This window comes from Papaver somniferum, chromosome 11 (assembly GCF_003573695.1).
Source record: "Papaver somniferum cultivar HN1 chromosome 11, ASM357369v1, whole genome shotgun sequence".
Classification (NCBI taxonomy): Eukaryota; Viridiplantae; Streptophyta; class Magnoliopsida; order Ranunculales; family Papaveraceae; genus Papaver; species Papaver somniferum.
The window spans coordinates 133189506-133214953 of NC_039368.1; the positions used below are offsets into that span (position 1 = coordinate 133189506).

The window sequence follows — 25448 nt, forward strand, 5'->3', positions numbered from 1 at the left end:
ACTGAACTTATAGTTTGCGAACTGATATGACAACCTTTCTGTATTTCTAATTTCAGATATCTATGGTTTGCTAACTGATTCGCCAACCTTCCTGTATTTCTAATATTAGATATATGTGGTTTGCAATCTGGTTCGCCAACCTACCCTGAGTAGAAATTTCAGTAATTTCATATAATGTATGAAACATTCTCAAGTGATATAATCATTTGCATGGGAAACTTTCAATTGACCCACAAATTAATTCATATATAAAACTAAAATTGTTAAGAAACTTTCGAACATCTAATCGCTAAATCATATTTAAAGATATTTCACACGACAAGCTTGACTCGAAACATCTTCTTAGTAAATCTACAATAAGTCATACAACATAGTCTCAATAGATAGAATGATGGTATAGTGAGCAAAATAAAATGGTTCAGTCTTCACATACCTGATATAGAAGTTCTCCAAATGTCTTCGTCGATCTTCAGTCTTCAAGGGTGATCTCTGATACTCAACTAAAATTTTAACATATTCGAAACTTGACTTAGTAGACTAGAAATCAGGATATTGTATTCACCCCCTAACATTTATAACAAGCTTGAGATATTAAAGATTGTGGGTTCAACTGAGCATTAATGCTCCAACATCACTTCAAGTAGGTGAGAGCATAGATAGGAGTGATCACTACACCTATCAAGAAGCAATCAGTGGAGAAGAATCAACAGAGTGGGGAGCTTCTATGATTGAAGAAGTTGAGTCTCTTGACAAGAATGGGACTTGGGAGATAATTGTAAGACCTATGGAACAAAAGATTGTGGAAATCAAATGGGTCAGCAAGAAGAAAGATGGTACTTCAGATGGTGAAGGAACAAGGTTCAAACCAAGTCTTGTGGAAATGGGTTTACACAAAGGAAAGGCATTTACTACAATGAGGTATTTTCTCTTGTCGTTAAACATAATTTTATTAAACCATTTCTTGTTATAGTCACTTTGAGTGATCCAGAATTGGAACAATTAAATGTTAAGACAACTTTTTATCATGTTGATTTGGAAGAACGTATTTACATACAAAAACCAAAATGGTTTGAAGTTTCTGGCAAAAAATATCATGTATGTTTGCTGAAGAAATATTTGTATGGTCAAAAGAAATCTCCAAGTTGGTTCACTTGTGTATTTGCGCTTGTAGGTTGATGATATGTTGATAGCTTGCCAAGACATATCAGAAATACAAAAGTTGAGTAGTGAGTTTGAAATGAAGGAATTAAGTGCAACAAAGAAGATATTTGGCATAGAGGTTCATATAAAAACCAAGTTGAAGGAAAGTTTATGAAAAAGTGGGGGCATAAAAACCACATCAAATATTTCGTTAAAAACCACACCCAATATTTCGTTCGTCAATTTGTATGGACTAACTCCAACATTATCCTGATAGCACCAGCTTATAAAGAGATCTCAACCAAGAAAGATATCAAGGAGTTATATCTCTTTTTCTTAAATCAATCAACACAAAACAAATAGAAATCTATGATCCTGATTGATAAGAGAAATAACTTGGACGGTACAAAAGACCAATGTCCAAGTGTCAATCAGTTTATATCCAACAACTAAAGGTCGGATTTACCAATTGATTGAACTACACACAACCTGTGATATTTCAATTATATAAACAAATATAATGCGGAAAAGAGATAACACATACACCAGATGTTTTGTTAACAAAAAAACAACAAATGTAGAAAAACCCGGTACCTAGTCCAGATTCGAAAACCACACCATATTAAGCCGCTACAGACACTAGCCTGCTACAAGTGAACTTCAGACTGGAATGTAGTTGATCCCTAACCAAGTTTCTCACCGATTGAGGTACGGTCGCGTTCTTTACGCCTATGAATCCCAGCAGGACTCTATGTACTTGATTCCCTTAGCTGATCTCACCCACAACTAAGAGTTGCTACGATCAAAAGTCGAAGACTTACAAACAAATCTGTCTCCCACAGATAAGTCTATTCTGATAGATAAATCTGTCTCCCACAGAAGTACCTATGAAGTTTTGTTCCGTCTTTTGATAAATCAAGGTGAACAAGAACCAAATGATAATCCGGTTTTATATTCCCGAAGAGCAGCCTAGAAATATCAATCACCTCATAATAACTTAACTATATGGTAGTAGAAGAAGTTATTGAGGAATCACAAAGAATGAGACGAAGAGCTTTATGATTACTATTTGTATCTTACCTATCGAAGATAAATCTCGAGCAAATCTTAGAGAATATGGTACTCAATACAATAGAAAAATTAAGATCAAAACACGCAACTATAAAGAAAATAGTTGAGTCTGGATTCACGTATCCCTAATGAAGTCTTCAAGACGTTAACCTATAATGGTTGTGGAAAACCCTAGGTTAAAGGAGAACCGACTCTAGTCGCAACTAGGACACATGAAAGTGTCAAGATTAGGTTTTCCAGTTGCTAGAGTTCTCCCTTATATAGTCTTTCAAATCATGGATTCTTACAATCAAAGCTAGGTTAGCTTAGAAATAAAGCATTCAATATTCACCATTAGATGAAAACCTGATTTAAGATTCAATATAATTAAGTTTCCTTAAAACCAAATAAATATCTATCTACCGTTAGATGGTCTTAGCTTGTTACACAAAAATGAAATATACCTTCATTTAGATGTAGGTAACCGTACCTACAAGTGTATATTGAGTTGGCTCAACAATAGTTGACGAAGTTAGTCATATGAAAACTTTTGTCTTATCCACATTCATCTAACACTTCTGGATCAAATATGATGATCAATTATGAAAGATAATCAAAATAATCTAATTGTGTTACTCATAGAGTTGTTCAATTGTATATATCTCATAGAAGTATATAAGAAACAATTCAAGAAAAATCGGATTGATTCATGACAATCAATTCATGAACATTAAGCCACGATTTAAAAATATTGCATTCCTTAATTTATAAATATATTTGTTCATGAGTATGAAAACATACTTAACCGATTTTAGAACTTTAACCACTAAGTTTGCAAAAGGGTACGCGAACTATAGTTCTGGACTTTGGTCTTGTCCAGCAGTTTGCAAATCGGTATGCATACTATTGTCTCGGACCTAACACAGGTAGAACCTTCCGCATACTGGTATGCAAACTTGGTTCCCGAACTTTAACAATTAAAAACGTTCGCATACTGGTATGCAGACTAGGTTTCTGGACCTGAATCATAACACAAAAGTTTGCATACTGGTATGCATACTGTGTTGTGTCCAGACAAAGATTAATTGTTATAAACTCCCATTTCAATCGTTCAAATATCCTTAGAAGATGATAATAACTATCTCACACAAACTATTAGCTTATAAGTAATTTTCAAGTGATCAACATGAAATATTCCGAGTCTACATCAAACGACTATCTCACACAAATCATGCAACATGTTCCGAGGCAATTCCCACACGATCATCTTTTGACTTATTATTTAGTTTCCAACAAATAAATTGTTTCCAACTAAACACGGCAAGAATAATGATGAACGTAGCTAAAGCAAAAAGCTTCCAACCCATATTTCTAGAAATATATAAGCGAGTTAAACTCGGATCGAAATACCAAATGTGTATAATATAAAATTCTACATAGATTTATGACTTAGTCTCAATAGGGGATAAAATAGACTTCTAAGTGATAGATAAGTTTTAGTTTCCACATACCTTTTGTTGATGAAGTTCCTCCAAGCTCTCCTCAGTAGATCTTCGTCTTCAATCGATGAACGTCGTGAAGTCTTAAGCTCAACTACACATTTTATCATAATCCAAGACATGGCTATAAGTAGACTAGAAATCAAGACTTATAGTTTTAATCAACTAAAATTGACAAAAAAGCTTGAGATATCAACGCTTGCGAGTTCGACCGAGCAGTGCTCTAACAGTTATATTTATATCAGAATGATTACATTGAGAAGGTATCGGGGTGGTATGAAGGACCCAAAACCAGTAAGTACTCCTTTGACAATAAAGTTAAGACTTTCTCAACAACTATCACCTCAAACTACATATGAGACAAAGTATATGTCTCGAATTCTATATGCAAGTGTAGTTGGTAGCATCATGAATGCTATGGTTAGTACAAGTTCCGATACCGCACAAGTTGTGAATGTGGTATTTAGATACATGGGAAGTCCCGAAAAGGCTCATTGGCAAGCTGTAAAGTAGATTTTTGAGGTATCGAAGGGGCAGTACATATATTGGTTAGGCATTTAACAAATACAGTGGTGATTCAACAAATATTGTGGGTTATGTGGATTCTGATTATACAAGTGATCTTAATAGAAGAAGGTCATTGACATGTTATACTTTCACATTGTGTGGTAGTACCATTAGTTGGAGGCAGATTTTTTAAAGTATAGATACATTGTCTAAAATTGAGGCAAAGTACATGGAAGACACAGAAGCAGTGACGAAAGGTATATGGATGATGGATTTGGTTGGTGATCTGCGGCACAAGCAAGATAGTGCAGTTTTGTATTGTGATAGTCAAAGTGTCATTCACTTTTCCAAGAACCATATGTATCATAAGAGGACAAAGCACATCGGCGTCAGGTATCATTTTATCAAATATACAGTTAAAGAGGGGAAGATAGAGATCTTAAAGGTTCCCACAGCGTATAACCCGACAGACATGTGACAAAGCTAGTTCCAAGTATCAAGTTCAAGTATTGCTTGAATTTGGTTAGTGTTAGAGCATTACTCGGTCGAACTCGCATGCGTTGCTATCTCAAGAATGTTTGTCAATATTATTGATCAAAACTATGAGTATTGATTTATAGCCTATGTAGCTAAAGGTGTCGTACTAGGATAGAAAGTGTAGTTGAGGTCAAGACTCCATGGCAATCATCATACAAGACGAAGGACTACTCAAGGAACTGGTGGATCTTCATCGACTAAAAGGTATGTGGAGACTTGAACTTATATGTCACTCAAAAGTCTATTTACTCTATCTCCTACTCTTGAGACAAAAGTCGTTTTTGATATAGACTTTCATTATACACATTTGTTATTTCGAGCCGAGTTTAACTCGCCTATCTATTTCTCGAAATGTGTGTTGGTAAGCTTTCACTTTAACCAAATTCATCTTTACCTAGTGACGAAAGTCATGCTATATTTCAATCACTTTGGAAATTGCTCTGACGAAAAATGGTCCGTGAATAACGGATATATAACGTTCTATGAGAATGTTTCAAATGATTGAAATGAGAGTTTAGATTACATAACCATTGGTAGGATATAAACATTATTGTGGAAACACATATATGTATAAGTCCTTATTCCTTGAACCAAATTTTGTGAACTTTGTTGATCAAGAGAAATGGAAGTTGGCGTGAGCCAAGTCCGCGAACTGACGAAGTTGTCAAATCCGAGAATGTCTGCTGGAGTTTGTGTAATCCTTCCATGAGCTTAAGTCCGCGAACCCAGTCCGCGAACTTGAGTGGTTATATCTAAAACCGGTTGTTCTTGAACTCATGTTTAAATAAACTAAGGAATTCTTTGGCAAACCGTGGATATAAAGTTCATGAACTGATTCGAGTGAATCAAACCGATTTTGCTTCAATTGTGTCTTTTCTAGTTACATAAGATTTCCTTGCAATTGAACAACTCTCTAACTAGTTCATTTGAGTCATTTGAACTAGTTATGGTGAAGAAGAATATGGTTGATATGGAAGTGATCATATGGCTAACCATTTGGTTGAATATTGTTGAACCAACAAATGTTAATGTTTGGGTACGGTTCATAAACCCAAAGTTGGACATTTCATTTGTGTGTTACAAGCTAAGTTTTCGATCCAACGATTGAGAAATATTATCTTGAATCTAATCAGGTTTTCATCTAACGGTGAATATTGAATTCTTTGTTACCAAGATAACATTGATTGCAAACCCTAATTTGAAAGACTATATAATGGAGATCTCTAGCAACTGGGAAACCTAATCCCTACACCTTAGGTGTGATACTAGTTTGCTAAGCTAGAGTCGATTCTCCTTTAACCTTGGGTTTTCTTCTTCTAAAACCAGGTTAACGACTTAAAGACTTCATTGGGATTGTGAAGCCAGACCGATACTACTTTTATCGTAGTTGTGTGATCTGATCTTGGTGTTTATATCGTTACGAGTACGATTGTAATAATTGACTCGAGATTTAAATCTCCGATAGGAAAGATAAAAAAGAAGTCACAAACATCTTTGTCTCATCGTTTGTGATTCCACAATATCTTTTTTCACTGTGTCGATTAAGATTATTGTGAGGTGATCAATAATACTAGGTTGTTCTTCTGGAATATAAGTCTGGGTTATTTATTGGTTCATGTTCACCTTTATCAAAAGACGGAACAAAACTCGTAGGTATATTCGTGGGAGACAGATTTATCTATTACCGTAGACTTTTCTGTGTGATACAGATTTGTTTATTAAAGTCTTCGACTTTGGGTCGTAGCAACTCTTAGTTGTGGGTGAGATCAGCTAAGGGAATCAAGTTCGCAGTATCCTGCTACGATCAGAGGCTTAGGGAGCATAACTGTACCTTGGATCAGTGTGAGATTGATTGGGGTTAAACTACAATCCAGGCCGAAGTTAGTTTGGAGTAGGCTAGTGTCTGTAGCGGCTTAATACAGTTTGTGTTCAATCTGGACTAGGTCTCGGGGTTTTTCTGCATTTGCGGTTTCCTCGTTAACAAAATTCTAGTGTCTGTGTTATTTATATTCCGCATATTATTTGTTTATATAATTGAAATAATATAGGTTGTGCGTTTGGATCAATCAATTGGAAATCCGACCTTTGGTTGTTGATTGATATTGATTGATCCTTGAATATTGGTCTTTGGTACCATCCAAGTTATCTCTCTTTGATAAAGACTCGCATATTTCTATTTGCTTGAGTAAAGATCAAATCGAGATGTTGAGATATAAACTCTTTGATATACTTTTCTCTAGATTGAGTCTGACTGTCTAGTTGATTCTCTAGAAAGTATATTGGATTTTGTCCATACAGATTGCTAATCGAAATATTGGGTGTGGTTGTTAGACCCCCGCATTTTCAGTTAGTGGCAGCGAGTGTTGAGAGACTTGAGGGAATGGGCAAAGAAGATGATAAAAAATGATGATGGTATTCAAGTCAAGGCGGAGATTTGTTGTTTATGCCTTGAGTAAATTTGTATTCTGTTTGGGCTTGTCCCATATTTTTCTAGCCCAACAATTCATTAGTATCTTTGTAACCTAAAACTAACAGGTGAAAAAAGGGAATAAGCTTTTCTTTTGTAGGTAAGAGCGATTCCTATGGAATGAACAAGCTTCAAGTTTGTTCATTTTGCTCCAACTATGGACTCAACAAACATGAAAAATGGGTGGCCAGACCAACAAATTTGATGGTTTGTTCATTGTGGACCAACATGAGACGCGCGTCTCATTACAAACTCACGGTCGAAGTAAACTCGCTGGCAAATAAATTTGCGCGGTTTTAGCCAACCGGCAGCAGAATAACCATCAAACTCCAACGACTATATCTCAATCCAACCGTACAACAAATCTTACTCAAACTTAAAATTTACATCTCTTACACCTCCACCTCTAAATTTCTCAATTTCATATCATTTCAATACCATTTTTTCCTTGTTTTTCAAACAAAACTACTCCTACCATCCAAATCTTTCAGAAAAATTCCTATAGTCCATTTTTCTAATAAATTAGGCATCCCCCTCACAACAATCCAAACAACAAATGCAATAACAATTTCAAGCAAGCTACTAGAATTCGTGGTATCAAGTATACGATTGTTGAAGACGAATCAATTTGTAGGAATTAATTATTTACAGATGATCAAATCATTGGTTGCTCACAAGATAAGAACACTTTTTATGGAAAATTTTTAAAGAGATTTTGTCAAGAAACCAGTAACATCAATCATCGTGATGCCAATGGGTTGTCTCGACTATTGTTTCGCAAGACAATTTGAGATACCTAAATGCGGTTGTTTTGTCCATACGAATAGTCATCTGTGGAATCCACTGGTAACATAGTACACAAAGGGAGGCAATGACCTTTTGTTTGGAATAATCCTCATACATGTCGTGCATCAAACTGATATTTAAATAAAGGTTTTACCTGACAAATCTCGGCAATGATCATTTGCGTCAAGTTGCAACCCATGCAGAATCATCGCTGAAAATCCTCATCAGAATAGACACATCCATGATAGCAATAATCATGCATCATCTTGCCGTGGTGAAAATGTCGATCTCGCCACATCCGTCTTGTGGTCATAACTTCATGTAGCTTTAAAGGCTTTGGCATTATCCCTGATTGTAATCACAATATAAAATTTCGCTTCCTTCTAGCTTGAATTGAGTCTTCATCCATTTGACGTAAAATATCTATATACATTTATTCCTCTTCTTCATCCAAGGTTTCATCCATCTCCATACCATCCTCAAAAGAACCAAAATCATATTCATGGTTGAACAGTGAAAGCGATCGAAATTGAGAAAAAACTAGTTGGATGAAAGATTGTTGTAAATTTGGGAGCTCAAGCTCGAGTGGTATTTATTGGGGTAGAAATACTGGTCTTTCCAATGACAGTTAAAAAGTAGTCGTTCGGATCTAAGGAAATCCGCCAACGGATTATGTTTGCCTGCCAACGGTTGTACTTAATCCGCACGTCTGCTTAGTGCATTTATCATAGTGGAAACACCTATTTACCCACCCATCCACCTGGCTCAACACGAAATTTATTTGGCAATCGTCGTGGGAATTGCCCTGAGAAAAACTCATATGATAGAGAGAATGAGGCACAAAAAGGAACTAGGATTCTTGAGAGGGAGTTTAGAGGAAAACCTTGTGGTCTTGTTCGATCATAGCGGAATCATTTGTAATCTTCGTTTCTATTTGTTAATAGTACTAGCTTTAGCCATTTATTCTAGCAGATGGTTTAAAAGTTTCCAAGCGACGAGGAGTTTCAGTTGATGGCCTGGTAGCATTTTGTTTCGTCTTAAATATTTTGATCATCTACAGTGGTGTATTTTTGTTTAACTTGTCTATGTATTGCCCACCTTACATGTACATTTATAGTCAAGTTAAGGCAATTAGGCCGCAGGCATACGCGCAACCACAAAATAAAAGAGTAGGAAGTTTGCTGCTTTATCCATTTATTGCATCAACTAGTTAGGTGCATGTGGGCGTGTAGACCCAGATCCATCATCATTTCCGCAAGACCTATACACGTACTTGAGGAAGACCTACAGACAATAGAGCTTTAAACTAATCCTAAGTCGCACGCGCAAAAGCCTTTCTTGTTAACAGAAGCAAACTAAGCCAGCTTGTGAGTTGCAACATTTGCATCTCAAGATTATGGAGATAACCTCAAGGGAATCACCTTCAAAATTGACTTTTATGAGCTTCTGTAGGTGATATTAATTATTACAATCCCACTCAGAGACCATGGGCTCCAGCCACCAAGAGATTGATTGCTTTAGAACCTAAGTACTTGCCTTTTTATATGGACCAGACTATCACTTCTGGCTACTCCTGCTGCCCCTGCCGAAAATAATAAAACCATCAACATCACTTTGTCTTATCCTGAGGGTACTACTGCCCATTCTCTGTACACTAAATGTTTTACATATGGTTACTTGTGATGGCACTTGTAAAAACACTCGATGAACTTTTTTTCTTCCAAATCAGCTGGATTGATTGGATCAGCGCGCTTCATATTTCTCAATAGTTTTGTTGTGATCGATGTTGCTAGTTCTAAAATGTTCACTGAATCTGGGCCGGACCTGGAGTTTATGGGCCTTGCGCACACCAATGATATTAATCCCACCGCCGAAAAGAAACATGAGAAATCCGTAGTCGAATGTGAACGCCTATGGCAAGTGACTTAAAAGGCGGTAAGAATTCTGTTATCATTTCGAAAGTTCTTACTTTAGGGTTATTTTTAGGGTTTTGAAGTGATCGTTTCATCTCTCCACGGAGATCCAATTTTCTTAGAGATCCCAATCAGCATTAGCATCTCAAAGCATGGTGACCACCACCACAACAACATCATCTACTTCTAATGGTTTGCATGCAAATATGTAAAGCGTTAACAATCGCAATGTTTGCTAGAGCGCGGGGTTTATCATCGAATACAGATGTGAAGTCGGCATCTACATCCTCATCAAAAGCATATTGTAATAATCACAATGATAACAACATCAATTGTACCTCTGACAGCGCGAGAATAATGAGGGTTACGGAGAAAGACATCTTCAACACCCCGACAAGATCAAAAATCCTATCAGCGTAATTCCTCCTTCAGGAGGGGACCTCATCCTCCTGGAGATTCGCCTGGTTCTTACTGTCAAAATCCTAATTCTCATCGCAGCTTTAATGATAGTAGAGATGCTCAGCAGCATCAGCTGATGCAGCCAACAATGATCAACCCAAGAAGCAACTACATTAGTCCAGACCATCATGATATGTATTTCACAATAGCAAAGCACATAGAATACTACTTCAGCCCAGTAAGTCTATGGAAAAGTATTTTCTTGCGGCGGCACATGAATGAACAAGGCTGGGTTCCTATTTCTGTAATAGCAGGCATCCACCAAGTTGACAAATTAATGGAAGGAATTCCAGAAAACATTCAATTTATATTGGATGCAGTGAGAGCATCAACAATTGTAGAGACCAAGGGTGATAAGATAAGGAAGCGTTATGACTGGATTAAATGGATCTTGCATGTACCTAAAGATGGGAACTCCGCAAACCCAGAGATGAACAACCATTTGCAAAGTTCCGCTGACAAGGGGTCGACAAGTGGAAGTAATAAATTGAAGGATTGGCTAAAAGAGTTTTCTGCATGGGACAAAATCGAGGATCTACAAAAGAGTTTCAGAAATTTTACTTGGAAACTTCCGAAAAAAATGGAAGTGCATGATAAACAAATGGTAGTTGATGCTATGAAGGTATTACTTGATGATCTACTTAGTAAGTTTCAGAGTAGAATTTGGTGACGCTGTAAAATCTTCTCCTGAGTGGATCTTTGAATTTATTAAAAAGTATCCTTACGTTGTTGATAAGCCATTGTTCCAAGAGTTGTTTTCTGACGTTGTTGATACGCCAGAATTCCGAAAGATATTTTCTGATGAAAGTGACACAGACGATGAACTGCTTGACACAACAATAGCTGGGAACAAGAATTGAAGAAACTGATGTGCAGAGCGTTGAGGTTTTGCAGCAAAAACTATTTAAGAAGCTGCTAGACTATGACGACATGATTGTCTTTTTAAAGTCTTTCATCAGATCTGTAGGGAAAAAGGAAATTGTGTAGCCTTTTCTTTGGATGGTATTTTCATTGCTGCAACTGGGTATCACAAGCTAGCTGGAGAAATATGTGCATTAGTTGGTGCTAAGTTGGAAGTTGTCTTTTTCCTGTTTTTAATGGTGTTTTTATTTAATGAAGGGAGGATCTATAAATCATTCAAGATAATGTTGTTGGTATAAGGCAAACATATTTATCCTGTTTATCTAAACAAACAAAATAGATTAGAAATACTCGACTTAGACTACCTCATTGTTCATTCAACATCAAAGCTGTTTTCTTTGATTCATCCAGCCGACGGATAGGATCTATAATGTCTCAGACAGTGATTGTTTAATTAGTTCAACACGATATATATTTGCATGCATTCTCCTTCAAGTTCGTTAATATTGCACCTGATTCGTGTTGTTGTTGTTGTTAACGTCGTTGAATTCGTAGGAAAGAGTGAAATCAATGTATATGGGAGGAGCAAGAAGGAGGAGTTTGATGGCTTGATGGTTTGTTTTAAAACTACCTCAACCTTCATCATTCCATTTTGTGAGTTGCAACACTTGCATCTCCTCTGATATATTGGAATGAGTACTCTTACAATTTCGTATGAGGGCTCGATCTTCTAGAACTTCAAGGTTATCACCTACAATATCTCGACTGGCCGCCATGGAAATTTCACATGTTTAGAAAGAATCTGGATAACCTGAGAGGGAATCACCTTCTAAGATTACTTTTGGGAGATTCATTTTAACAGCTTGAAGAGCTTCATTTTAATAGCTTGAAGTTATACAAAGGAATGGAACCATGGGAAGGCTCGCAGCATTAGGGTGCGGGAAAGAACTAAAATACTGACGCATATTAAAGTAATTAACAATGTACGAATAAGAAACTTGTGTTTTTTCATATCTTGTCCTGGAGGTTCACGAGCATCATCTAGTAGTTTCCAAACCCAAATCCGTGACAGATGATGTTGGATAAATGATAAAGAGATATATAGTTTTTCCTGTTTGGGTCCAAAATTATGTAATCCGTTGAGTACTTGCTATGCATTGCAAGGTAGACCATAACAGTAACCAACCAGCTCCCATGTATCTGGATTAGCAAGACCACCGCGAAACTTATCAAACTTTTGAGCATTTACATGAGACTAAAGATAATATCGGGCTGTTTTTGCTCAACTATCATTAAACTATTAAAAGTAAATTAACTTGATAATAAAACATGCTTAGATCAGGAAAAGGCATCTTCATAGAGGATGTCCGAGAGTCTCTCATTCTCACAAATTTTTGCAAACTTCATATCTTGCTGGTCTATACTGAGCTTAGAAAGAAATATTGCAGTTTGGTTCTCAAGGTCTGATACAGGTTCCACCGCGAAGAATTTCACACCACTAATGGAAAGCTTGTTGAGATCAGATATAATAGCTGAATTGAGACGACAAATCTTCTCAATGTGATCCTTATCTTCAGGACGACAAATTGACTCCAAGTAGCTTTTGCTTCCCGCAAAACTCCCGGACCTTGAACCTCCTCTATGGTTAGGATCCCAAATATTTCTGATAAAAACGTACAGACGCTCCGAAGGAACGTAAAAGTATAAGCGTAATACTTGATACTTAGCAGCAATTTTGGCACCGAGCGCCACCCCATTTAACCAGGTGTAGAAGATAGAAACACTCTCTTCACGAGAGAGAGGTCTACAACTAGCAACTACTGGCATCATTCGGTAATCACGTAAGATAGCCATAGATATGAACTGGCAAAGCCATTTTTTCAGATTGTACCCGGGACCTAATTGCATCATCATTATGAAGATCCCAAATCTTTCGTGCTCTCTCAATCCAATCATGCTTTGATAGAAGATGAACGTCGTCAAGTGCCTCTTGGAGCTCTATTGTCGCTATTGATGGTGCTGATTTGGCTTCTTGTAATTTAATTTTCTCCACGAGAGCTTTATGCTTGGTAACCCTATCTCGAAGATCATTTGCTTTCTTAGTCAAGTAGTCAGAGAGCATCGGATGAGGAGTTAGGGTAGATATTTCGGCTAGCTTACCAGTTATAAGATCTATGGCCATAGCTGCTTATCTTTTTCTAAATCTGTTAGGGTTCTAGTACTAAAAGTAAATAATTTGAATGGGATCAACTACCTAAATCCTTTGAATGGGGGATTAACCACCTTGAAATAATTGTATTGATTGAATGAGTTCTACAGCAGGACTATATATAGTTTCAGAAATCCTAAATCAAGTAAGTTCTAATAAAAGCAATCAAACTAAATAAAGAAATACCAAGTAAGCTAAATAGAGCTACCTCTATAGAATGACATGTGATCACAGATTCTATTTTTAGGCTGAATACTAGTATATATTTAGGCTAATTGTGTTCCCTTTATTAAACGTTTCATCTCGTGCCTCGGTTACCCGCTTGTTTGCGCTTACATGCAAGAGAATGTGAATAAGTTAAGCGTTTATGATCATTGTGAATCGACACTAGAACAGACTTTAGCTAGCAATGTTGGGACTGGAAGCTTGGTTAATATTTCTTCCAAATGGTCTCTTCTTCTTCGCCATCACCATTGACGTATTTGAATCACCGCAATCTTTTCTTCTATATATATATCCATTGGAGTATTTGTACCACAATCTTTTTTATTATGCTCTTTTCTTCGTCTTCATCACTATCATAGTAATGGTGATTTGGTGGAGGTAGCTGCTAGTTGCTTTCTAGGATCAATGTAAAGGTTATTCTTATCTGATGATATATAGGGTATATGCAACTCAAGTTGATACCAAAAATAATAAGAGCTCATAAAAGGAAAAACTGAAATTGGATTACGGGATTACCTTGGGAGTTGGAGGACACCCCCCAATGTTAGCTGAAGAAAGTAAGTTTCCACAAAAATTACTCAACACTTCCCTTTTATATGGACCACTATCACCTCTCGATATTGCTGCCCCACGCCGAAATTATATGGATCATTTATCTAAAATTTTGCTCGCAAGCAACATGGCCAAAACAAAATTTGCTGGTAAGGGTGGAGTCAAATCCTTGGCCTCAAGTTAACCGACATACAACATGCCATATAATGCTGATCAACTAAAGCAGCAGCCAGCATGAGTCTGATTTTCCGGTGGAATGGAATCCATATAAGCCTTCCACAATCTACGGCTTCAACACTCTTTTCTTCTTGGCAAACAGTATTTCTCACACTTTGTAACAAGTTCTTCTTCTCATCTTAACATCGGGTCGAAGGGTCTGAAGTCTTTTACATCTTTACGCGGGAAAAGAGTGTAGACAAAAGTGAATGCTGGTTCAACTGCACCACCAGCTGTGGCATCCCAATCAGCGATAAAAGATAACACTGTACACGCATCAGCAAGTTTATGAGCCATGCACATACATACTTATAGCAATCCCGCCACATCTGAAAACATTGACTTGTATTCCTCAAAGCATCTTGGATTTGAATCCATAATCGAATGGTATAGACGCCAAACTATCGCAGGGTAACTTGTAAGAATTGCGGAAGAATGCTGTTATGATTCCGAGAGAGAGAGGGTTCAATAACTTAATAGAGTCGAACATTTCTTAATCCAGATTCAAAATACTCGAATCCCTCATGCATGGTTTCTTTCAACAACTAAGCTATCTTCTTTCATTTTTCCAGCCAAGGGATAATATCTAGTTAATGTCTCAGATAGTGATTGTTTTTTTCAACTCGATGTTGGCATGCCTTTTTCCAGGTTGATCTCGTTAGAGACGCACTGATTCATGTCGCTGTTGTAGGTGATGTATATGGGAGGAGCAAGATGCAGATCAAGAAAAGATGGTTTAGAAGTTTCCGAGTGACGGGGAGTTTCAGTTGATGGCTTGATGGGTTGTTTCAAAACTTCCTCAACCTTCATCCTTTCGATTTTGTTTGGCCTAAAATATTTTGGTCATCTACTCAGTAGTGCATTTGTGTTTAGCTTATCTATGTTGCCACCATACATGTGCATTTATAGTAATGTTAAGGCCATTATTGGCCTCAAATATGTGGCCGTACCACATCCACAAAATTAAAGATTAAAAAGTTTTGAGGACGTACGTGGTGTAAGCAAAGCTCCAACCTTGCAACGGCCGCTTACCCATTTATTGTACAATCTTTCAAAAGTTAAAGCTCAACTACTTAGGTGCATGTGGGCGTGTAGACCCAGATCCATCATCATTGCAAACTAATGCTATCCGCAAAACCTACAGGCTACAAAAACCTATACACGTACTTCAGGAAGACCTACAGAAAATATAGCTTCACGACATTCAGCAAGCATACTGTGTGTTAACAGAAGCAAACTTTGCTAGCTTGTGAGCTGCAACATTTGCATCATCTCGTCTGGTAAATTCGAGTGAGTATTCTTAGAATTTCGTAAGGGCTTCTTCGAGATTATGGAGATAACCTCGAGGGAATCACCTTCAAAAATGACTCCTACGAGCTTCTGTAGGTGATATTATTTGCAATCCCACTCAGAATTTATGGGCTCCAGCCACCAAGAGATTGATTGCTTTAATTAGAATCTAAGCACTTCCCTTTTTGTTTGGACCAGACTATCACCTCTGTCGACTCCTGCTGCCCCTACCAAAATTAAGCCTTTTATTCAAACCATCAACATCACTTTGTCTTATCCTGGTAGAGGTACCACTGCCCATTTTTTTGTACACTAAACTATCTCTCTACTCTACTTTATCAAAAAATTATCTTTTTTTGCTAGTACTCCGTTCTAATATTTTTTAACTGGCAGCATCACATTGAGTTATTTTACATTCAGCTGGTTTCTAAGCTACCTATAAAAACACTCAACAAAAAAAAATTGATTAAATATGGTTCATGTTTCTCAATAATCGATTATGATCTGATCGATGATGCTAGTTCTTAAATGTTTGTGCACAAATAACACCCAAGTAAAAAGAAAAAGAGAATTCTTATGATGTTGCTGGTTCTAAACTGCTCGAACACCATACATGTAAATTTTTCTCTCTATAGTTGTTGCGATGCTTCTGGTTCAAAATTGCTCGACATGTGCACATATTTTTTGTATAGTTATTGTGATGCTGCTAACTCAAAAGTGTCAAAGTAATATGACATAAATAACGTGTTTGGATACACATCCAGAAGTTGTTTTTTGACTTCTAAAATACTAAAAATAAAAAACAACTTTGGATGTGAAATTTCAGAACAACTTTTAAAAGCAGAAAAGTCGACTTTTTGTGAAGCAAAATATCTGGACTTCTGACTCCTGTTTTTTGTATCCAACCCGGCTAAAAGTGTTTATTTTGTATGCAGGTAAAATGTTTATATTCCAAAGTGCCCCATGATACAAGCTTATCGTCATGGCACATGTTTTGTGGCTACTATAATCTAAATACTCGTATGAGATTAACACAAAAACATGAAATACAATCCTCTTTAAGGTTGTCATTCTAATTCCATCCTCCTTACTCCAACCACCGTTAGATTATACACGTTTCAAGATCACAGAATCTGTGTTCCTATTAAGGACGACAGATTTAATACAAATCCAAAAATTCCTCATTTTCTTCTGAAAACATTTCTCTCTCTCTCTCAAGAAAAGATTTTTAGGGTTTTGTGATTTGTTGAGAGAGGAGGAAATCAGAAATGGCATCTGAAGAAGTTGGGAAATCAAGGATTGTTAGTTTAGCTGAAGAAGCCAAATTAGCTGCTACTGAAACTGTTAAAGAAGCAGCTCCTCCTAAACTTGCAATCTTCAGTATTGCTAAATCTCTTATTGCTGGTGGTGTTGCTGGTGGAGTGTAAGACCCAACTCTTTTTTTTTGGATTCGTTTGATCAATTTTGTTGATTTTAAGATTGGGTTTTGTGATTTTAGGTCTGGGTTTTGTTTGAATCTTGATTTAGATTGATTATAAAATTATAAAATTGAGTTTTTTTTTATGACTGATCATAGGTATTTTGTGAAATTATGACTATTGTTTTGATCGGATTTAATGGATCAAAATTGAAACTTGGTAAGTGTAGTATGAATGGTAGGCAGATTGATTGATAGGGTTTTAAGAGAATGAATGTGGTTTTCTATAAGGATTGAAATTTGGGAAATTGATGGTTGGTGGTAACCTAATGTAGGTCGCGTACTGCTGTTGCGCCGTTGGAGCGGTTAAAGATATTGCTTCAGGTATAATTTTGCTGCTCCATGTGCAAGGTGGTGTTTTTTAATTTGTGTGATCTTTAAAAATTAATGCTGGTTCTTGGGATTGTTGTGTCTTCTCCAGGTTCAGAATCCTCACAGTATAAAGTACAATGGAACAATTCAAGGGTTAAAGTATATTTATAACACCGAGGGTTTCAGAGGACTATTTAAGGGCAACGGTACAAATTGTGCACGTATTGTTCCCAATTCTGCAGTCAAGTTCTTTAGTTACGAGCAGGCATCGAGGTATGCCCTTTCTTCTGATCTTAGAATGTAGCATTTTAGTTGATACCCGAAGGGGTTTGGTGCACTTGCTTCGAATTATACTATTCTCGGTACTAAAATTAGCATCTGTTTCATTGTGACAGGGGTATTTTATGGCTTTATCGTCAACAACCAGGCAATGGTATGAAAATCCCTGCAATGTTATCTTCACTTACCCAATTCTGCATGTTTACAACGTCGATGGTTATAATGGATACATGTTTGGTAAGTTTTAAGATTGCTGCCTGATAAAGTTGCAATAGCATTTAAAAATCTTACCTTCTTTTGGTAAAATTTTGCAGAGGATGCGCAACTTACCCCTCTGCTACGACTAGGAGCTGGAGCATGTGCCGGAATAATTGCCATGTCAGCAACTTACCCAATGGACTTGGTGCGGGGGAGGCTTACTGTCCAGGTATTGTCTCGAGCAGTGCTTTTAACGTTGGGCCATTATTCCTTCTTTTCTTCTTCTTTTTCGAACGAAAAGTGTTAATTGTATTTGTAGAAAAGGAGAATAATCCGTTGTCACATAAAAGTCAGAGATCATTGCTGAATTATCTCGACCCAATTACTGAGTGTTCCCTTGCACCCATAAGATCCTGAAGACCCTGATAAAGTAGTACGATATGTCTCTGGCATACCCATAAGAAATAAGCTGTTGTCACTTACAAGACAGAGATCATTACCAAATTACCTCGACCCAATACTGAGTGTTCCCTTGCAGCAATGAGCTCCTGAAGTCCTTTTTCAAAGCAGTAACATGTCTCTGGCATGTTGACAGTGCGGTAATTGGTGGACATTGCTTTCAGCGATCTCACTACAAAACTTGCAACCTGCATTACCTACATCCATGCCTCTATGCCTTAGATTAGCTATTGTAGGGTGAAAGTTGTGGTATACTGATAAGAAACGGCCGTTTCTTAGCATATACTGACCACAATATGAATGTGGTCTTATGGGGCACACATTTTCCCTAAAAACTGAGAAAGGAACTGTTTATCACAGCCATATTCTCTTCCTGTTGTTGCTGCCATAATGATGACCACGACATGATTTGTCATTGTTCTTATTTCATTGTCCAGTTTATGTTGCTTTGGGACCATGCTTATTCATTTACTTTCTAAATGCAGACAGACAAGTCTCCTTCCCAGTACAGGGGAATTGCACACGCCCTAACAACTGTCCTTAAAGAAGAAGGCCCACGAGCTTTATACAAAGGATGGCTTCCTTCTGTAATTGGAGTTGTAAGTCTGTTACTCGTATTCAAATAGTTACGCAATACCTGCTTGTCTTTGTTATTGAAGTCTCGACTTTCTAAAAATTTATAAAACAAGCGACACATGTAACTCTTTATTGAATGGTTCAAAGCTGCGTTGATCTTACTCTTATTTGGTGTTGATAGGTTCCATATGTCGGCTTGAACTTTGCTGTATATGAATCCTTGAAAGAGTGGTTGATCGAGACCAAGCCATTAGGACTAGTCGACAACAACTCTGAGCTGGGTATTACCACAAGGCTCATGTGCGGAGCTGCTGCAGGAACTGTTGGCCAGACAATTGCATACCCTCTTGACGTCATTCGTCGTAGGATGCAGATGGTTGGTTGGCACAATGCTTCATCAGTTGTCACTGGTGAGGGGAGCGGCAAAGCTTCACTTGAATATACAGGCATGGTTGATGCATTCCGTAAAACAGTTCGAAATGAGGGTTTCAAGGCATTATATAAAGGCTTGGTGCCTAATTCCGTGAAGGTCAGCTTTCTGTATTTTTTTACAAGAGTTGTGCAGGACTATTAGGTTCGGTCATATTATTAGTTCCTGAAGGGAGCTGAATCTGACCAATCATCCGTTTTAATGCAGGTGGTTCCATCCATAGCTATTGCCTTTGTGTCATATGAGTTGGTGAAGGACGTTCTTGGAGTCGAGATGAGAATATCAGACTGATGAACTCGGTAGAGGAAGATTGAGGGAAGGAAGGAAATCTGCTGACTTCAACAATGCTCTATTTTTTTGTAGGCGGAAAGAGAAGGCCCGAAATGGAAATTGTAGATGGATTTAACTATTTTACATATTTTCACTGAGAAAGAAAGAAGCTTCTTACTTAGAGGGTGGTGGTAGTATTATGTTTTCTTAGAGTGTGTCTTCTTTGCTATATCTCAGTGTGTTAAGAAATAAAAACGAAGGAAATTGTATTATCGTATTTATGGCTTCTCATTCTTGGTGCACACTCATTATAATTGAAATAAGAGAAATGCAAAATGTGAATTTGCATATGATGATGTTGCCACTAGTTAGTAATAAAAAAACATTTTGCCGGAGTTATTAGTCCGACTGGTTTAATGTTTTACTCATTATATTCAGTCATTCTTCTTGTTCAGCAGAAGGGTACTTCATTCGTAAAACCAGGAATTCCTCCCAGGCCCAGTAACTTTTTTTTTTTTTTTTTGATATCATAGATTCATAAACTAAAACCTTAAACAACCATACAGATCTAGGCTTGTTGAAATTTACTAGGTTATAGTTTATCTGACCTCTTTTAAAACACCTAGATTATTTTTTTTTTGGTACAATGCTCAACCAATGTTTGATAAAATGCATTAAAGAAGTGCCTTGAGATTGAATGTAATATAGGATTCTCATTAGATTTTGTTGGTGGGTTTTGTTTATATGCGGTGTTAGAGTAATAGGTTCTGGTTAGATACTAATTGTTGTATTTCTACTTTATGTTACAGCTAATAGTTTGAGATTAGAAGCTGAAGTCGGACTACTGCAATTGGTACAAGGACGATGGTGGATTGAGGGTAGGCTTCTGAAGGTAAGCTGTGATTCATTTCATGGTATGTGAGGAATGCTCATGTTTTTTTACTACAGTCCTGCATAAAGAATAGTGACACCTGCACCCACTATAACATAATCCATTTACGTTATACTTGAATTAAGATGAGAAACTGAGAATTATATGGTGATATTGAATTCTTGGTCATGATCTTTTGCAACCGATCATTTTGGTTTCTTCTAGCCTGTAAAATTTTCCATAGTAGATAGTCGATGTTCCTTGCTTTTTTTGTTATTATACGTCCCTCTCTGGAAACTCAACAATGAACATATCATTGTAGCTTTTCCTCTTCGGTCATTCCCCACACCGTGTGCTGTCATCAAGTTTACATTAATCATACCGTGTTATGTGTATGTTAATCTGAAACTCGGGTTACTGAATCTGCTTTTGGTTTGAACTAGTGGTAGGAAGTTGAAGAGACAGAAATTGGAAACGATAGATAATGATGTGAAGTTCGTGTTTAGAGGTAAGACTAGTGTGATTTGAAGGTTGTGGTAGAGTTACAGAGATGAGAAATGGACAGCAACAGCGATCTGGTGGTCAAAGTAGTGGTGGTGGTGGAATAGGAAGAGGAGGAGATAAAATTAATGCTCTTGGTAGACTCTTGTATGTATTCAATTCTATTCCCACGAGGAATGACAATCTCATTTGGTGTTAACTTCATTATATGTTACGAATCTGGGTACAAGTCCTGTTTGATATATTAAATCTAGATTAACTTCTTTGAACTTTACATAGATCACGAGTACTGCGGCATATAGCTTTAGAGAATATGAGGAGTGATGGTTATGTGAAAGTGACTGATCTATTGAAGTTGGATTTGAAAACATTCGCCAGCGTTCCGTTGAATTCACACCCTATTGATGATATTAGAGAGGTGAGGTTTATTAATTTTTCTGAATCCTTTCATGCTTCTTTAAAATTTATGCATTCATTGCTCGATTTCATGTATAAAAGAGCAGTGATGGTGTCAATTCTATTAGAAATTGAATCATTATGTGATCCCTCTCTTTAATACATTTGACTCGAGAGAATTCATTGGTAATTGCTATATCATCATTCAGGCAGTCAGGAAGGATAATAAGCAGCGCTTCGGCCTCTTGGAAGAGAACGGGGAGCTGTTGATACGTGCGAACCAAGGGCACTCTATAAAGGTAACTAGATATTAACTTAATGGATGGGATAATGGATGTAGGATTCAAATGTCTTGTAACCAGTATTGAATTTCTTAGGTGAACACATTTAAGTTAAAGTTGAAGGCTGTTCGTCTCAAATTTTAACCTATGTTTTATTTTCTATGTTTCCTTTCAGACAATTGAATCTGATAACTTACTAAAACCCATTCTTTCAGCTGAAGAAGCTCCAGGTAGAGATCCTAATTGCATGATAACTGCTGAACTTGTCAATCACTGTTGGAGTTGGATTTTAGTCGTTGAATGATTTTCTTCTAAACAATTTGTGCAGTTTGTGTGCATGGAACCTATACAAAGAATCTCGAGTCAATTTTGAACAACGGTCTCAAATGCATGAAACGATTGCATGTTCACTTTTCAAGTGGTTTGCCAACAGATGGAGAAGTAATTAGCGGTATGGTTTTGATTTTATCCTTCTCAGATGCTAAAAGTTAGTGAATTTGTTTTAACTTGGCTGGAGTATAAATTTTGAATAGTCTGTTTTTACCAGGAATGCGGCGAGATGTTAATCTCCTGATTTTCCTAGATGTCAATAAGGCTTTGAAAGGTATTCTATTTGTGTTTTGGTTTTTACATTTCATGTATGAAACCCCAATATAATCTTAGCTCATATTCAGTACGCGGCTGTGCTTTCCTCTTTGGTTTCAGAGGGAATGAAACTTTATATATCAGAAAACAAGGTAATTTTGACGGAAGGTTTCAACGGTGTTGTAGCTGTTAAATACTTTGAGAAGATGGAAACATGGCCACATCGACAACTGGTACACTTGTAGCTAGTTTGAAGATAAGAAACAACTATGATGGACTCACTGGAGGAAGATTAAGGAATGGAAATCTATCAATTTCAACAGTCTCTAATTTTGTAGTCCAGAATGAAAGTAGTAGAGATATATAACTAAAATCTGAACTTATATATGATGCTGAAACTAAAAACGTTTCACCAGTCTTATGAAGCGACTGGTTAAAGGTTACTTTCAGTACATTCTTCTTGTTCTGCAGAGTAATCTCTTTATTTGTTGAAGTGATTATTGCAGATAAACAATTGCCCTCTCTTTATTTTATTTTATTTTACTTTATTTTGAAAGAAAGCCGATTATATTAAACAAACTAGAATTTACAATAGTGAAAAAAGATTCCTGAGATGAGATCAGGAGGATGAGAACCCCATTCCTGAATTACATTTGACTTCCTAGCTAGCTTTGCCAGAGCATCAGCTACCCTATATAAAGTTTCTACTAACATACATACAGAGAGTTTTCTGAAAAGCAGTAAAACCGAATTTACATAAGAAAATTTTGTCCAGTGCATCTTTGTAGCTGCTCCATTGATTTGCATTCACTGGAGATTGATTATCTGGGGAAAAGGTAAGATTTCTCAATGTTGCTGATCTGGCAGTTCAATAGCCATCAAAAGAGCCTTTTGCTTCTGCTTCAATTACTGAATCTGCATTTGTTGGCCAACATCTGGCTGCTGCAAAAGTTCCATTTGATCTATATGAGACGAGGCCACATCCTGCAAGAGTGGAGTTTTTCTTTAGAGATGCATCAACAAACATAAGATTATTAGCTTAAGATAGAAGAATTTAAAGAGCGCTTATTCAGACATAATGCAAAAGAAAACTTATGTTGGTTTTAAGGTTTCTAATTGAATTTTGATTTTAGGAATCACAGAACTAGAACATTGTTGCAAGTTGTCAAGACTCTACATCTGGTTTTCCAAACCTGCCAAAGAATTACCACAAATATTTTTTGAGTTTCAAGCATTTCAGAAGTTTGTTTCCAATTAAACATCCATTCTCTAAGACAATGAAAATCAGAGATATTAGAGAGAGCCTGAGGATAAAAGCCAAACCAGATAGCTCTAGCAAATTGAAAAATGATAAAACAAGTGATTAAAAGTTTCAGCTGCCAAACCACATAAAGGACAAAGCTCATCAGAAATAATGCCTAATTTGAACAGATGTCTTTTTAAATGCCAAAGCCTAAGCCATTGTTTTTTGCTCTTGAGGGGTAGCAATACACTGTCCCTGCAGCAAAGCTATATAAGTTGATCTGGTTGAAAAATTGCCAGAGTTAGTGACTATCTAAGAGTATAATCCCTGCACATGGTATTCTAATCTGTAAAAATTCTCTACGTAAAGAAGGATTAAAGAGCTCTGTCAAAGCAGTTTCTTCCCATTCAAGAGAATAGAGATTTACGAGTGGAGGTCTGTCCAGTTTCTGGTCCTCCAGTTTTACCCAGTTGTCTTGCAGATACTTATCTCTTCACCTAAAGCAATTTCTGAAACATGATACCTTCTAAAAATATTGAATGATTCAACCGATAAGAATCTAACAAGGAGAACAATACACACCGACTTGAGGAGTTCTCTGATTCCTCTGAAGCGATTTCCTCAAAACGGGGCGCACTGTTCATTGCAGTAGTTAGTGGTTCCATCCATAGCTATTGCATTTGTGACATATGAGATGGTAAAGGACATTCTTGGAGTCTGGGATGAGAATATCAGACTGATGAACTCAATGGAGGGAGATTGAGGAAAGAAATCTGCTGACTTCAAATATGCTCTATTTTCTTGTAGACGAAAGTGAAGCTCAGAAAGGAAATTGTAGATGAATAACTATTTTACATTTCACTGAGAAAGAAAGAAATAAGCTTCTTACTTAAAAGAAGGTCATAGTGTTATGTTTTCTTAGTGTCTCTTCTTTCCAATATGTCAGTGTGGTAAGAATTAAAAACACAAAACTGTGTGATCATATTTATGACTTCTCATTCTTGGTGCAGTTATTATAATTGAATACGAGAAATGCAAAATATGATATTTTGTTGCAGTCAGTAAAAAAAAAAAAATATATATTCGCCAGTCTTATTAGGCAGAGATTACTTGTTTCCTAAAACTAGTCTCTGCAGAATTTTGGTCATACTGAAATTAGCCTCTGCATAATTTTGTGCCTAATTAACCTGTTCTTGGTTAATCGCAGTGTTGCATACAGAGATGGATAGGTATATGGTGAAATAGAACTGCAGACTGCAGTCATGATTTGGTAAGTAGTGTTCATTGATTCAAGGACTGCAATTCCATTTCACAATTTTCCTTTCATGTGTCTCTACAAGTATAACGTGTTATGCAGCTGACAAAAGATCATGGATTGCAGAAATCTGAATTGTAAAAAAGCTTGAGAAAACAATTGTAAAGAATTTTGATTCAGTTTTATGATATTGACTTACTATTATGTTTCAAAAATCTTTTACAGTGTTGCAAGTGCTTTGTGCAGCCACTCTGAGCAATTTCAGCTGATATTGTCGCTTGTTCCTCCCATTTCTTTGGTAAACTCTGCTGCACTTGTAACATTATTTGACTCAAGATAACCCTTAACAATGGTACCATACGTAGTGGCATCTGGTAGACAACCTTTATTTTTCATTTCAATGATCAGTTTTTCGGCTTCAGTAAACATCCCTTGTTTGCACATGCCTTTGATCATAGCATTATATGTTACAACGTCCGCCACTAATCCTTTGTTTGGAGCATGGTCAACTTTAGTTCAAGTTTACAGTGATAAACTCGAAGCCGAGGAGCATTGTGCTAAAAGTTATTTTAACGATAAACAGATAGTTGGTAGGAAGGATGTT

General features: G+C 36.8%; 2 protein-coding genes across 5 annotated transcripts; both read left to right on the forward strand.

Annotated features, from left to right (window-relative positions):
* Positions 1-16900: 16900 nt before the first annotated feature.
* LOC113322470 (mitochondrial adenine nucleotide transporter ADNT1-like) lies at positions 16901-20117 on the forward strand. Its single transcript, XM_026570556.1, has 8 exons — positions 16901-17134; positions 17464-17512; positions 17610-17773; positions 17896-17933; positions 18094-18206; positions 18922-19035; positions 19194-19541; positions 19650-20117. Exons 1-8 carry the CDS (start codon positions 16980-16982, stop codon positions 19731-19733), a joined length of 1065 nt encoding a protein of 354 aa, XP_026426341.1. The 5' UTR covers positions 16901-16979; the 3' UTR covers positions 19734-20117.
* Positions 20118-20311: 194 nt separating this feature from the next.
* Positions 20312-22859, forward strand: LOC113322471 (tRNA 2'-phosphotransferase 1-like). 4 transcript variants are annotated; one of them, XM_026570558.1, is made up of 9 exons: positions 20380-20411; positions 20522-20604; positions 21027-21231; positions 21364-21502; positions 21690-21779; positions 21937-21991; positions 22090-22212; positions 22309-22365; positions 22467-22859. In XM_026570558.1, exons 3-9 carry the CDS (start codon positions 21134-21136, stop codon positions 22589-22591), a joined length of 687 nt encoding a protein of 228 aa, XP_026426343.1. In that variant the 5' UTR covers positions 20380-20411; positions 20522-20604; positions 21027-21133; the 3' UTR covers positions 22592-22859. The 4 variants fall into 4 exon arrangements, with proteins under 4 accessions (XP_026426342.1, XP_026426344.1, XP_026426345.1 ...); XM_026570557.1 differs by having other exon boundaries at positions 20312-20604; XM_026570560.1 differs by lacking the exon at positions 21027-21231 and having other exon boundaries at positions 20362-20411.
* The last annotated feature ends 2589 nt before the right edge of the window (positions 22860-25448 follow it).

What these genes read in the sequence shown, in the direction of transcription:
- LOC113322470 (XM_026570556.1), top strand. Translation starts at nt 16,980, where the DNA reads ATGGCATCTGAAGAAGTTGGGAAATCAAGGATTGTTAGTTTAGCTGAA. An exon ending in TCGTCAACAACCAGGCAATG is followed by an intron (nt 17,934 to 18,093) that starts GTATGAAAATCC and finishes AAAATTTTGCAG; the next exon opens with AGGATGCGCAACTTACCCCT. An exon ending in GGGGGAGGCTTACTGTCCAG is followed by an intron (nt 18,207 to 18,921) that starts GTATTGTCTCGA and finishes TTCTAAATGCAG; the next exon opens with ACAGACAAGTCTCCTTCCCA.
- LOC113322471 (XM_026570557.1), top strand. Translation starts at nt 21,134, where the DNA reads ATGAGAAATGGACAGCAACAGCGATCTGGTGGTCAAAGTAGTGGTGGT. An exon ending in AATGCTCTTGGTAGACTCTT is followed by an intron (nt 21,232 to 21,363) that starts GTATGTATTCAA and finishes AACTTTACATAG; the next exon opens with ATCACGAGTACTGCGGCATA. An exon ending in TGTCAATAAGGCTTTGAAAG is followed by an intron (nt 22,366 to 22,466) that starts GTATTCTATTTG and finishes CTTTGGTTTCAG; the next exon opens with AGGGAATGAAACTTTATATA.